Genomic DNA, 15320 nt, shown 5'->3' with positions numbered 1-15320 from the left:
TTCCCTGAATAAATGGGTAGACAAGGTATTACTGACCTCATCAGCCTATGAATAAGTAGCAGTCAGATATTTAACAAATGTGGACATACCCACACATATTGTATATTATGAGATTATTAAAAGGTTGAGGTGCAGATTTTAAAAATGCTTAAGTGATTTAGGGGCACAAATCCCAATGACTTTCAATGGCAGTTGTGCTTCTAAATCCCTTAGCTTTTGAAAATGTTCTCCCTAGTTGTAACTGAATACCTAAGTAATAAAGAGACCATTACGTTGTCATCTTGCTAGAATGAACATTTCCAGGAATGTGGATTCAACCTGTCATGTCATACTATTTTTCCTTGTCAATAGGATTCTCCCCCTGGAAAGTTAAGGAAGTCTTGGATATATTCCAGCCTGCTCTCTGGAAATCTCAGACCTTGAATCACATACACTAGATTCTTGGTTGTTCGCCATCATTTTTGCCACATTTGCAGCATGACAGACAGGATAGTGGAATATCTTCCACTGACCAGGAGCCTGCTAGAAGCATGGCTTCTACCATACAGCATATGGACAGTCAGAAGAGTTGTCAGTATGTTGATACTGCTCCCTGAAGACCTCAAAATTGGTCTCCTCTCATAAGAGAAGTGCAGAGCTTGAGGAGATAGTGCTAAACCCATTGACATTAGTAGGATATCCTGATGATTCTTCAGTCCGCTCTTCCTTTCCACAACAGTAGCAAAGCAGATAATTGCCCAGCAGGCTCAGACCATTTATTGCAAGCACTCCATTAATAACAGGAGGCATATTTCTCATTTGCTATAAAAGTCATACTGTATTCTGATGCATTATCAAAATGAATTTTTGGAAGGAAATGTTTCATGAAACTTCATTAACTGGTCAAACAAAATGTTTAAAAAAAACCACACACATATCTTCCAACCAACCATACTTACTGAAATAAAGAAAACAAAATTCTCACTTACTTCAAGACCTGTAATTTCTGTAAAGCCACTTTTATTAATGGACATATTTTCCTGAATTATTTTCTGTTGTTTTACATCAAGCATTGCAAGAAATTCCAAGCGCTGTTGATTCAAAACTATGAAATTCAACATTGAAAATAATTAGTTTTTCATGCTTCTAATCTCTCAATATCTGACTTTGCTTACCAAGAAATTATGACAGAGTGATAGCTCTCCTACAGTTAAGGTTAAAATCAGCTTTCTGTTCAAAGCTTGACTCTGCTGAGTGCTCTAAAATCTACACTATTAGCTGTATTGCTTTGTAATGTGGTGTGCTGGACATGGGTTTCCGTTCGTGATCCAAATTTGGGGCCATTTGACCAAAGCATACCAAGATACAGACCCCGAAAAAACCCAGCTTCTCTTAAAGTTGAGAGTTTCTGGCAACTTTTTTTTTTTTTCTTACAGCTAGAAATCAAAACATGGCTCAGATCATTGCATCAGGGTCTCCAACATTCAAGGGTTGCCCCAACGAAGTGCCTGGTATCCAGCAGCCCTTTGGGCAAAATCAAATTAAAACATTATTTGAAAAAGATTTTGCTTCTCCAGTTAGGCTCTTTGCAAGCCTCGTGCTTATTCTCATTTCCAATAGATTATACTAAGAATGCATGGACAGAGGAGATAACAGGACTGTTACCTGCATATAAACTTGATAGCTCAAGGGGATAAGTAGTAGTCCTTTGAATCTGACTCATCCAGCCAGTGTCTGTTCAAGTCACACCGTGCGTGAAAAGGCTCGATGGCATATTGCTAAATCTGTCTGTTAGTGGGTTTACTTTGGGATAATATATTTTTGAATTTAAAAAACAAGTAGACGTGAATGTTTGCTGAGAGGTGAAAGGGGTTTGCTGTAGGGCTGTCAATCGCAGTTAACTCATTAACTCAAAAAAAAATCACGATTAAAAATATTAATTGTGATTAATCACAGTTTTAATCGCACTGTTAAACAATACAGTATCAATTGAAATTTATTAAATATTTTGGATTTCTACATTTTCATATATATTGTATTCTGTGTTGCTACTGATCATGATAGAACAGACACGATTTTTTTTTTAAAGTTACTTCATTGTAAGCTCATTCAGAGTGCCTTACTTCATTATTTTAATGCAAAGAGTGGCAACTAAAACAACTACCAGTGTGGAAGAAAAGATTTCAATAGTCAAATCATACATCTAACATGAATTTTGAGTCTACATTCAACCTATCATTCTGCCCTGTCTTCCTCATCCCAGAGAAAATACCCCAAATCTGCAACGCCAGTAGGACAAGGAAGAAAAAGTCAAAGACAACAAAGGTGGGGCTCTGTTGCTAAAGGTGAATATCCTATGATCCATCACAAATATGTCAGTGACGCTCCAACAGGTTGCTAAAGAACAGTGCTCAAGTTATGGCAAAGAGTCACATTTTAAAAGGAGATCGTGAGTGTGTCTCTCTCTCTCTCTCGCACACACACACATCCCACTCCTTATTATATTATGTAAAATATCAGTACATCCTGAAGTCACAGTTATGAAGGTAAGTTGAAATGAATGAAAAATTTTGTAAGCCACATCTGGCTTAAGATGGTATCTCCAGACATCAGCTGCTAAAGAAGTTTTCCAGATCCAAAGTTAAACAAAGCAAGATCAGATGAACATGAAGGCACCACTGAATAAGAATGTGTTGGCTCTTAAAGTAAAATAAACCTCTTTTGTGACACGACAGGTGCAATCTTTACCACCATGGCTGGCATACACCCCCATTTCCTGGGACTCGGAGCTTTCATCATCCTGATCCTGAGGGATGTCCTGACCAGACCGAAGAGAGGGACCTGGATAACATCACCACCCCTATGAGCTCAAGCTGAATCCCAAACACCATCTGGGATGAAATGGGATCAGACTTACAATAGCTCTAGCCCACCTCAAGTAACTTCTTCTCTTTTTCCCAAAAGGACAGTTATGATCATATTTAATACCATCTAAAAGTTTGTCAACCAAGGGGATTTTCCTTCTAAAAGGATGTTTAATAATATGTTTGCCATGGTAAGCAGGCTGTGATTTCTGTATAACAAATCCCAAACCTTGTTTAACATAGTTTTTGTCCAACATTAAACAACGTTAACACCTTTGGCCCATATATTCCAAATAAATTAATACGACAAACCCCTTATGCTTAACGATCTGTTCCAATTTGAATTTAGACACTCATTACATTCCCAAGACCTGAAGAACTCTGTGAAGCTGTCCATTCCATCCACAGAAGTTGGTCCAATAAAATATATTACCTCACCTATCTTGTGTCTCTCATTAAAAACAGTACGTTTAAAAAGGGTAAAGTATTGAGCTATGCAGTGTTTGCTTACTTGCATTTTCAGATTTAAGAGTTCTGACTTCGTCTGTTCTGAGCTTCAATGTTTCCTTAAGGGCTGCATTTTCACAATATATCCTGCAGAAGTTGGAAACAAACACAGACTGTTTTAGCTTTGAAATAGTTATTTTAAAAAGGACTCAAGTTAAAATCAGTTGTGTCTTAAAATGTTTTCCTTAGCTTTTATATATATCAATATCAATTAGAATTACTGAAAGATTAGAGAAAAATCCCCCTGCCCTACTTTTTTTTCAATTTGCTTACTCTGTGCCTCTGACAAGACTGTGGGCTGGTCTTCACTACCAGAGAGATCTACGCTGCTGCAGCTGATGCATCAGGGTTCGATTTAGCAGGTCTAGTGAAGACCCGCTAAATCAATGGCAAAGCGCACTCCAGTCGACTCCGGTACTCCAGCTCTCCAAGAAGAGTAAGGGATGTCGACTGGAAAGCGTCTCCTGTCAATGCAGCACAGTGAAGACATCGGGGTAAGTCGACCTAAGCTACATAGACTCCAGCTATGTTATTCACTTAGGTCGACTTACCCCCATAGTGAAGACAAGCCCTGTGTGTGGAAGCAGTTTCCTATTTTGTTTGTGAAGATTTCCCACAGCAATGGAAAGAGAAAAAAATATGTAGAAGAAATGGAAGATACTGTATCATAAAATTACAAAAACTGGCAGAGGGTTGGTACAAATAGCAAAATATAGAACCTGAAACTGCTTTTAACTCTTTAAAAAAAACAACAGCTAGATATTAAGCTGATAATGTCCCTTCTACAGTCAATGATTCTTCGTGGGAGATTCTGCTAATAATATTTAGTGTACTGCCCATTATATAACAAACACAAAAAGAAACAAAAGTGCATATTCAAAGCCTTGCAAATAAGAAACATTTTGAAAATCTCGAACAAGTAAAATGGAACATAAGATACCTGTAAAACACCTGAACTTGAGAGAAAATGGAAGATACTATATTGTCACTGGGGACAGTCATTAAAAAGATATGTAAAAAATACATAATTATGGTACTTTGAAATATTTGTTAGACAATCCATAATGTCCATGAAAGGTTAAAATACAGTGATTTTATTGGGCACATTTGTCTGTTACGATATGGCTTTGTCCTTAGCAAACAGTGCAAACTTCCTGTTTCCTTAATTACGGTTCTAAAACACATCTGTTCTTTTAATTCTGGAGTATATCAAAATGTAATGCACTTCACCTTGCATTTAAATTTTTCCTGTTCCTGGAAGAGAAAGGGACACAAGCCTTGTTTCCATACAATTTGTTCTGATATTGTATTAATAAGACTTTTCCTGGCACATCTCCGGAGTTTTTATTAAAATACATTTATTTACATCTCATGGTTTTGGTTTTGTTTGTTTTTTAAACAGTTAACTGGTGGACTGAAATCTCTTCCTTTAAATATACATCTTAAAGGCAAAAGACCCACACTTTTCATCTTGTTGCCTCAGGGATCAGAAAACCTTTTGAAAAATTGATTGAACTCTTGAATTATTGCAGTTTTCTAAAACTGTTTCTCAATTTCAGTTTCCAATCGAACTTTATTCTGGCCTACTCAGCAACTCTTGCTAGACAGCACACAAGTTCCTCTTCTATGCAATTCTAAGCATTAACAGAGTACCGATATACCGTTTTTTTCCCTGGCCCTTTTTGTGTGATTCCACAGCATGTGAGATCAGCTGCGGTGCTCACATTCATGCACTCATGATTTAAATCAGGGGTCTCAAACATGCGGCTATTTTCTCAAACATGAGTTATTTCCTGCGGCCGCCAAGCTCCCCTCCCCCGCTGCTCCCCAGCGCACCAAATCCCCGCTCCTCTACCTACCTCCAGGCGTTTCCCGCTGCCAAACAGTTGTTTGGCGGCACATAGCTAGTTTCCAGAAGGGAAGGGGGAGGAGCAGGGAGCCACACGCTCAGGGAAGGAGGCAGGGAAGAGGCAGGGCAGGGGCGGGTATTTGGGGAAGAGGTTGGAATAGGGGCAGGGAGGGGCCAGAGTTGGGGTGGGGTCTTTGGGGAAGGAGTTGAGATGGGGGCAGAGAAGGGGTGGGAAGAGGCAGGGCAGGGGCAGGGCCTCATGGAAGGGGTGGAGTGGGGGCAGGGGCCGGGGGCAGCAGGGGCAGTGCCTGTGATGCGGCCCTCGGGCCAATTTATTCGTCTTCATGTGGCCCTCCTGGTAATCTGAGTTTGAAATCCCTGATTTAAATGGTAAGGGTCTGATAGCAAGCCCTTATATGAGAAGCCCTTAATTCTGGAACTTCCTTCCTCATTAGCTGGACAAAGGCAGAGTATGACCATCAGGACATGCCAAAAAGGCCTGCCTATCTGTTATACTCAAGCTTTCAAGAAGAGAGGATGAATTAGGAGGGTGTAGGTGTTTTTAAAGAGTATTTGTTGATAATCCTGATAGGTTAGATGAGTAGGAAAGAGCTGATAATTTACAAAACATAACAAACAAATACATAATAATCAAATAATTTACATGTACTTATTCCTTTGTGTGTTTTTAAAAAATCTAATATCTTCACTGGAATAATTGAAATTCTGCTGTTTGGACTTCAGAGAAGTTACTCATGTCTTTAAATACTCAAAAGAAAAAGTCTGGTGGGAGACTGCTTCTTAGTGCTCTCAGTGTCTGTTATTGGATTACTAATTCAGTGTTTTTGGTTTGTCCTACATACCCAACAAATAACAGCTGCTGTCAGTCAAAAAGCAATTTTTATTAAAATGTGGGGCAAGTGGTCGTATCACATTCCACTTGAGCACACTCTTACTCATAGTCATAGTGTAAAAAATAAAAATATCATTAACCATTGTTTGACACTACTATATGTATGCATGTTTTCTACACCTCATTAAATAAAATGTTAACTTATAAATAGTTTTGTACCAGTTGGTTAACATAAGGAAAGACACTTAATTGAAAGCTCAAATCAGCAAAGCCACTTAACATATACTCTTCAAACAAGAGTAAAGAATTGCGAGTTAACAACTATAGTGCTCAATACTTAAAAACTAACATGTCTAGCATACTGATGAATGTTAAATACTTCTGAAATCCACAAGTAAATTAACATGAAGAACCAGAAAATCTGGTATGTTGGGGCATACAGATGACATTAGAAAAACTTCACGCAAGAGTCAACAAGATATTTAAAAATCAAGAGATTCCATAATTGGATTCAAATACCTGTCACATTTTTCTGACAATGTCTCTTCTATGTTTTTAAATCTTTCCTGATCAAATTCAATTTCCCATTGCAAAGTATTTATTTCCTAAAAAGAAAAAACAGCAACAGTTAATTACAGGAATGAGTCTAAAAGCACCACAATATTTAGTTAAAAAAAAAAAAAATGTCCATAGTTCCAGACTTTGTATCCAAGGAAACTCTTGGTTCTGCTTTCCCTGATGTCAGAGTTCAGTTTCACTCTGTTACACCGCCAACTAACAGTTCTCTTTAAATTTAAACTGTTTTTAAAAAATACTTAATTGGTAATTTTACATGACTCGTTGAAACTAACTATACAGGAGATTTAAAAATAAACACACCTAGATTAATAGTGTGGAAAGCATCTGTAGGCAGCTTCCAGATTTGGTTACAAACTGCTGGAATATTTATCAGGATTTACAACATGGTATTAGCTTGTCCTTTTCTCTGAACATAGTCGGAGGGCAATGTGACAGACTACAGGATTGTCTGTACACCGAGTTGCATTGGTTTAAGGTGTGATTTTAAATGGATTTAGTTAAACTGGTGCAAGTCTGGTTTAAACCAGGTTTATTTTGGTTTAGTTTAAGATTATTAGGAACGGATTTAAAATAAACTGAAATAAGGGCTTGGCTACACTTGCAAGTTAGAGCTCATTACATTAGCCCAAGGCGCCCTAACTCCTGAGGTGTCCACACTGGCAAGGCATGTAGTGCACCTGGACTCTGCACCTGGAGCACTCCTGATAATCCACCTCCATGAGAAGCATAAAACTTGCTGCACCCCGGCTGAAACACCCGGGTGTTACAAGTGTTGACGATGTGTTGCATTACTGTGATTGGCCTCCGGAAACGTCCCATAATCCCCTGAAGTCAAGAGGCCGCTCTTGTCATTGTTTTGAACTAGGCTGCAGGCATGCGTATATCCCCTTTCAAAGCTCCTTTTCTGACAGCCAGCATGCGTATCTGCTCTGGGACAAAGCAAACCATTACTGTGGAATGCTGTGTGTGAATGAGTGAGAGAGAGGTGGGGGGAAGGAGAGGGTCTGCAGCTGTCTGAACTTACAAGATAGCATGTTGACACACTCTCTGCCCTCCAAAGCACACTGTCTCTCCCCCCACATACACACAACACACTCCCGTCACACTCCACCCTCCTCCCATTTGAAAAGCACTCTGCAGCCACTTTTTGCAAATACAGACTAACACGGCTGTTACTCTGAAACCTGTCAAATTGAAATTATTTGTATAAAGAATATCAGTATGTGTAGAAATCAGACCTAAATCTGGATGTAGCAGATAAAATTACTGCTTGACAGATGGCACACTGTTAGATACATACTGAAAAATTCCCACTCTGCTTTAATGGTTTTACTGTGAAATTTTGTCACCACTTCTCTGCAGTGGTGACAGTTAGCAACAATCTTCCACTGAGAGCACAAGAGGTGTGTTTTACCTAAATACATTAGGCTGCACTCAAGTGGATAATGGTAAAGTTCTCCAGTATCCAAGTGACACTATCTCATGGTAACACTGCAGTAAGGTACCTTGTTCTACACTCACCTTTTTGAAGAAAAATTCTCCAAACCGTCAGTGTAATGGAGAAATTGATGGTGTTAGCTGCTTTTGAGTAATAGTTCACTTGGGAGAGAGATCACGTGATTATCCTCCTTCTAACATGCTATCATTCCAACTAATCCCTTTGCCTCACTACATAGCAGTATATAGTAGATGAAGAGGAGAAGCAGGTTTTCTGCATATTAGGAGTGGCACTATTAATAGCTTTAGACCCAAGTACAATTGAGTCAGAGAACTGGTTATAACATGTTTTTCTCCTAACCCAACTACAATTATATAACCCAATTATAGTGTACAAGGAAACTGCACTGTATCCAGTAACTGTACTAAAGCAGTAGGGATTTCCAATGTCCTGCCTATACTACAAATTGTAAGTGTTGTAGCCAGGTGCTGCAACTCAGTTTTATTTGCAGTGCGGACAAGTCTTCAGGATGGATTCCATGTGTTGAGGCAGTTAGGCCAGACGTTTTCCACAGGCATTCATGTAATCCCTATGTCTTATTCAGAAGGAAAAGCTGCCTCTTTGTGGCATATTACAGTATAAATTCACTGTGAATTAATACTGTTCACTTATGCATACTTAATTGCCAGATAAAAGGTGGAATTCTGTGTCCATATGTCATAAATATAAAGGGAAGGGTAAACCCCTTTGAAATCCCTCTTGGCCAGGGGAAAGCTCCTCTCACCTGTAAAGGGTTAAGAAGCTAAAGGTAACCTCGCTGGCACCTGACCAAAATGACCAATGAGGAGACAAGATACTTTCAAAAGCTGGGAGGAGGGAGAGAAACAAAGGTTCTGTGTCTGTCTGTAGTCGTCTTGGCCGGGGACAGAACAGGAATGGAGTCTTAGAACTTTTAGTAAGTAATCTAGCTAGGTATGTGTTAGATTATGATTTCTTTAAATGGCTGAGAAAAGAATTGTGCTGAATAGAATAACTATTTCTGTCTGTGTATCTTTTTTGTAACTTAAGGTTTTGCCTAGAGGGGTTCTCTATGTTTTTGAATCTAATTACCCTGTAAGATATCTACCATCCTGATTTTACAGGGGGGATTTCTTTATTTCTATTTACTTCTATTTTTTATTAAAAGTCTTCTTGTAAAACACTGAATGCTTTTTCATTGTTCTCAGATCCAAGGGTTTGGGTCTGTGGTCACCTATGCAAATTGGTGAGGCTTTTTATCCAACATTTCCCAGGAAAGGGGGGGTGCAAGTGTTGGGAGGATTGTTCATTGTTCTTAAGATCCAAGGGTCTGGGTCTGTAGTCACCTAGGCAAATTGGTGAGGCTTTTTACCAAACCTTGTCCAGGAAGTGGGGTGCAAGGTTTTGGGAAGTATTTTGGGGGGAAGGACGCGTCCAAACAGCTCTTCCCCAGTAACCAGTATTAGTTTGGTGGTGGTAGCGGCCAGTCCAAGGATAACGGGCGTAATATTTTGTACCTTGGAGAAGTTTTGACCTAAGCTGGTAAAGATAAGCTTAGGAGGTTTTTCATGCAGGTCCCCACATCTGTACCCTAGAGTTCAGAGTGGGGGAGGAACCGTGACATGGTGGCAGTGGTGGAATCATGTCACGGTTCCTCCGCCACTCTGAACTCTAGGGTACAGATGTGGGGACCTGCATGAAAAACCTCCTAAGCTTATCTTTACCAGCTTAGGTCAAAACTTCCCCAAGGTACAAAATATTACGCCCGTTATCCTTGGACTGGCCGCTACCACCACCAAACTAATACTGGTTACTGGGGAAGAGCTGTTTGGACGCGTCCTTCCCCCCAAAATACTTCCCAAAACCTTGCACCCCACTTCCTGGACAAGGTTTGGTAAAAAGCCTCACCAATTTGCCTAGGTGACTACAGACCCAGACCCTTGGATCTTAAGAACAATGAACAATCCTCCCAACACTTGCACCCCCCCTTTCCTGGGAAATGTTGGATAAAAAGCCTCACCAATTTGCATAGGTGACCACAGACCCAAACCCTTGGATCTGAGAACAATGAAAAAGCATTCAGTGTTTTACAAGAAGACTTTTAATAAAAAATAGAAGTAAATAGAAATAAAGAAATCCCCCCTGTAAAATCAGGATGGTAGATATCTTACAGGGTAATTAGATTCAAAAACATAGAGAACCCCTCTAGGCAAAACCTTAAGTTACAAAAAAGATACACAGACAGAAATAGTTATTCTATTCAGCACAATTCTTTTCTCAGCCATTTAAAGAAATCATAATCTAACACATACCTAGCTAGATTACTTACTAAAAGTTCTAAGACTCCATTCCTGTTCTGTCCCCGGCCAAGACGACTACAGACAGACACAGACCCTTTGTTTCTCTCCCTCCTCCCAGCTTTTGAAAGTATCTTGTCTCCTCATTGGTCATTTTGGTCAGGTGCCAGCGAGGTTACCTTTAGCTTCTTAACCCTTTACAGGTGAGAGGAGCTTTCCCCTGGCCAGGAGGGATTTCAAAGGGGTTTACCCTTCCCTTTATATTTATGACACCATATTTGACAGGTTTCAGAGTAGCAGCCGTGTTAGTCTGTATTCGCAAAAAGAAAAGGAGTACTTGTGGCACCTTAGAGACTAACCAATTTATTTGAGCATAAGCTTCCGTGAGCTACAGCTCACTTCATCGGATCCATTCAGTGGAAAATACAGTGGGGAGATTTATATACATAGAGAACATGAAACAATGAGTGTTACCATACACACTGTAACAAGAGAGTGATCACTTAAGGTGAGCTATTACCAGCAGGAGAGCAAGAGAGAGAACCTTTTGTTGGGATAATCAAGGTGGGCCATTTCCAGCAGTTGACAAGAACGTCTGAAGAACAGTGGGGGGTGGGGGGGGGAATAAACATGGGGAAATAGTTTTACTTTGTGTAGTAACCCATCCACTCCCCGTCTCTATTCAAGCCTAAGTTAATTGTATCCAGTTTGCAAATTAATTCCAATTCAGCAGTCTCTCATTGGAGTCTGTTTTTGAAGTTTTTTGTTGAAGAATTGCAACTTTTAGGTCTGTAATCGAGTGACCAAAGAGATTGAAGTGTTCTCTAACTGGTTTTTGAATGTTATAATTCTTGACATCTGATTTGTGTCCATTTATTCTTTTACGTAGAGACTGTCCAGTTTGACCAATGTACATGGCAGAGGGGCATTGCTGGCACATGATGGCATATATCACATAGGTAGATGTGCAGGTGAACGAGCCTCTGATAGTGTGGCTGATGTGATTAGGCCCTATGATGGTGTCCCCTGAATAGATATGTGGACACAGTTGGCAACGGGCTTTGTTGCAAGGATAGGTTCCTGGGTTAGTGGCTCTGTTGTGTGGTGTGTGGTTGCTGGTGAGTATTTGCTTCAGGTTGGGGGGCTGTCTGTAAGCAAGGACTGGCCTGTCTCCCAAGATCTATGAGAGTGATGGGTCGTCCTTCAGGATAGGTTGTAGATCCTTGATGATGCGTTGGAGAGGTTTTAATTGGGGGCTGAAGGTGATGGCTAGTGGTGTTCTGTTATTTTCTTTGTTGGGCTTGTCCTGTAGTAGGTGACTTATGGGTACTCTTCTGTATGTAATATTCTGTACTTGTCTAAATCCCACTTGTATATCTATAAAATGCCCATGTATTGGACACCTTAAAGGCTCAGTACCAAGCATAAAATTGCAGTAACGTTCCTTAGAAAGTCAGACAGCTGACAGTCTAACATTTGATTAGAGATACAAGTTCAAGTCTTAAAAAAATGAGTTAAAATAGTTTCACTCACTATCCTTGCCCTCAACTCTCTCCACCAGTTTCTAATGGATCTACATTTATATTCCTATTCTCAGAATGTCTCTCCCCCGTCTTGCTCCCCTATGTTTGAAAAAGCCACCCACCCACTCATAAAAAATGAGAGAGAAAATGACTAAAATTGGAGAGCTGGACACTTAACTCTCTTAAGTTCCTTTGAAAATCCCAGCCTATAAACAAAGTGCTGTCAAATTCACAAAGTGAACAAGTTGAAAAACATTATTTTTTCTGTCTTTTCAATATAGTGATCTTAAGAATTATTTGTAAATAGAAGGTACAAATGTTCAGACATAAATGTGATAAGTTAACATTGTCTCCTTAAAGCTAAGTGGGATGAGACTTCTGTCAGCAAAACTTAAAACAAATAAAGTCAGATATGTATTATATTCAAAAACAGAGGGACCACCTTTGTCACTTCAGAATAAATCCTAAATTATTGGTTTAGCCTCACAAATTACAAGGAATAAAGCCACTATGATATTAGCATGATTTTGCAGAGACAAGAAGTCTGCACCCTTACCTTTTCTAAAGCTCTCTTTTGTTCCTCAGTTTTTTGAAGCATTGCTTTTGTATGACTTGTGGCTTTATTAAACACTGTCTGTGAAAAAGATGAACAACAACAAGATCATATAGATAAATCTAACAGTATTATATAACTAAATTAATGTATCATTTTACATCATGTGGAAACTGCCATTCTAGACTTACAGGTGGTATAAAGGATTATAAGCTTTGTAAGAAGAAGCTTGGCAACATGTGACCTCCAGAAGAGGTAAGCGGAATGTCCGGGTTCCAGTAACACAGACACAGGTAACTAACCGCTTTCATGTTCTCTCCACAGGTATCGTTGCGGAGAGTGGACCAGATGATATGTCTGGGGCGAGAAAGCAGAAGGAGACTCTGCTGGTTGGAAGGCCAGAGATGCACTGTCCTGAGGTTGGGAGTTCCATGACCACCACTCCCAAGAGGAGAAGGCGGGTGGTGGTGGTCGGGGACTCTCTCCTCCGGGGGACTGAGCCATCTATCTGCCGCCCTGACCGGGAAAACCGAGAAGTCTGCTGCTTGCCGGGGGCTAAGATTCGCGATGTGACGGAGAGACTGCCGAGACTCATCAAGCCCTCGGATCGCTACCCCTTCCTGCTTCTCCACGTGGGCACCAATGATACTGCCAAGAATGACCTTGAGCAGATCACTGCGGACTATGTGGCTCTAGGAAGAAGGATAAAGGAGTTGGAGGCGCAAGTGGTGTTCTCGTCCATCCTCCCCGTGGAAGGAAAAGGCCTAGGTAGGGAGCGTCGAATCGTGGAAGTCAACGAATGGCTACGCAGGTGGTGTCGGAGAGAAGGCTTTGGTTTCTTTGACCATGGGATGGTGTTCCATGAAGGAGGAGTGCTGGGCAGAGACGGGCTCCATCTTACGAAGAGAGGGAACGCAGATAGATGACTCAGTCCCCCGGAGGAGAGAGTCCCCGACCACCACCACCCGCCTTCTCCTCTTGGGAGTGGTGGTCGTGGAACTCCCAACCTCAGGACAGTGCATCTCATGCCTTCCAACCAGCGGAGTCTCCTTCTTATATACAAATGCACAAAGCCTTGGAAACAAGCAGGGAGAACTGGAGATCCTGGTGATGTCAAGGAACTGTGACGTGATTGGAATAACAGAGACTTGGTGGGATAACTCACATGACTGGAGTACTGTCATGGATGGTTATAAACTGTTCAGGAAGGACAGGCAGGGCAGAAAAGGTGGGGGAGTAGCACTGTATGTAAGGGAGCAGTATGACTGCTCAGAGCTCCGGTACGAAACTGCAGAAAAACCTGAGTGTCTCTGGATTAAGTTTAGAAGTGTGTGCAACAAGAGTGATGTAGTGGTGGGAGTCTGCTATAGAGCACCGGACCAGGGGGATGAAGTAGATGAGGCTTTCTTCCGGCAGCTCACGGAAGCTACTAGATCGCATGCCCTGATTCTCATGGGTGACTTTAATTTTCCTGATATCTGCTGGGAGAGCAATACAGCGGTGCATAGACAATCCAGGAAGTTTTTGGAAAGCGTAGGGGACAATTTCCTGGCGCAAGTGCTAGAGGAGCCAACTAGGGGGGGCGCTTTTCTTGACCTGCTGCTCACAAACCGGGTAGAATTAGTGGGGGAAGCAAAAGTGGATGGGAATCTGGGAGGCAGTGACCATGAGTTGGTTGAGTTCAGGATCCTGACGCAGGGAAGAAAGGTAAGCAGCAGGATACGGACCCTGGACTTCAGGAAAGCAGACTTCGACTCCCTCAGGGAACGGATGGCCAGGATCCCCTGGGGGACTAACTTGAAGGGGAAAGGAGTCCAGGAGAGCTGGCTGTATTTCAAGGAATCCCTGTTGAGGTTACAGGGACAAACCATCCCAATGAGTCGAAAGAATAGTAAATATGGCAGGCGACCAGCTTGGCTTAATGGTGAAATCCTAGCGGATCTTAAACATAAAAAAGAAGCTTACAAGAAGTGGAAGGTTGGACATATGACCAGGGAAGAGTATAAAAAGATTGCTCGGGCATGTAGGAATGAAATTAGGAGGGCCAAATCACACCTGGAGCTGCAGCTAGCCAGAGATGTCAAGAGTAACAAGAAGGGTTTCTTCAGGTATGTTGGCAACAAGAAGAAAGCCAAGGAATGTGTGGGCCCCTTACTGAATGAGGGAGGCAACCTAGTGACAGAGGATGTGGAAAAAGCTAATGTACTCAATGCTTTTTTTGCCTCTGTTTTCACTAACAAGGTCAGCTCCCAGACTGCTGCGCTGGGCATCACAAAATGGGGAAGAGATGGCCAGCCCTCTGTGGAGATAGAGGCGGTTAGGGACTATTTAGAAAAGCTGGACGTGCACAAGTCCATGGGGCCGGACGAGTTGCATCCGAGAGTGCTGAAGGAATTGGCGGCTGTGATTGCAGAGCCATTGGCCATTATCTTTGAAAACTCGTGGCGAACCGGGGAAGTCCCGGATGACTGGAAAAAGGCTAATGTAGTGCCAATCTTTAAAAAAGGGAAGAAGGAGGATCCTGGGAACTACAGGCCAGTCAGCCTCACCTCAATCCCTGGAAAAATCATGGAGCAGGTCCTCAAAGAATCAATCCTGAAGCACTTGCATGAGAGGAAAGTGATCAGGAACATCCAGCATGGATTCACCAAGGGAAGGTCATGCCTGACTAATCTAATCGCCTTTTATGATGAAATTACTGGTTCTGTGGATGAAGGGAAAGCAGTGGATGTATTGTTTCTTGACTTTAGCAAAGCTTTTGACACGGTCTCCCACAGTATTCTTGTCAGCAAGTTAAGGAAGTATGGGCTGGATGAATGCACTACAAGGTGGGTAGAAAGCTGGCTAGATTGTCGGGCTC

At 41.4% G+C, this 15320-nt stretch overlaps 1 protein-coding gene across 4 annotated transcripts in view; it reads right to left on the bottom strand.

The window, feature by feature from the left end:
* The window catches only part of CCDC125 (coiled-coil domain containing 125), a 46086-nt gene that overhangs the window by 17764 nt on the left and 13002 nt on the right, over positions 1-15320 (bottom strand). For all 4 annotated transcript variants that reach the window (XM_073344351.2, XM_073344352.2, XM_073344353.2 and 1 more), the window contains exons 5-8: positions 12464-12541; positions 6572-6657; positions 3355-3437; positions 969-1084 (exon numbers count right to left, since the gene is read on the bottom strand). In XM_073344351.2, the coding sequence (XP_073200452.1) occupies positions 969-1084; positions 3355-3437; positions 6572-6657; positions 12464-12541 (363 nt within the window). The remainder of the gene's footprint in view (positions 1-968; positions 1085-3354; positions 3438-6571; positions 6658-12463; positions 12542-15320) is intronic.

The sequence above is a fragment of the Lepidochelys kempii genome, chromosome 5, assembly GCF_965140285.1.
Source record: "Lepidochelys kempii isolate rLepKem1 chromosome 5, rLepKem1.hap1, whole genome shotgun sequence".
In the NCBI taxonomy this organism is placed as follows: domain Eukaryota; kingdom Metazoa; phylum Chordata; order Testudines; family Cheloniidae; genus Lepidochelys; species Lepidochelys kempii.
Note: the sequence above shows the minus strand (reverse complement) of the source record. Positions and strands in the feature narration are given on the sequence as shown.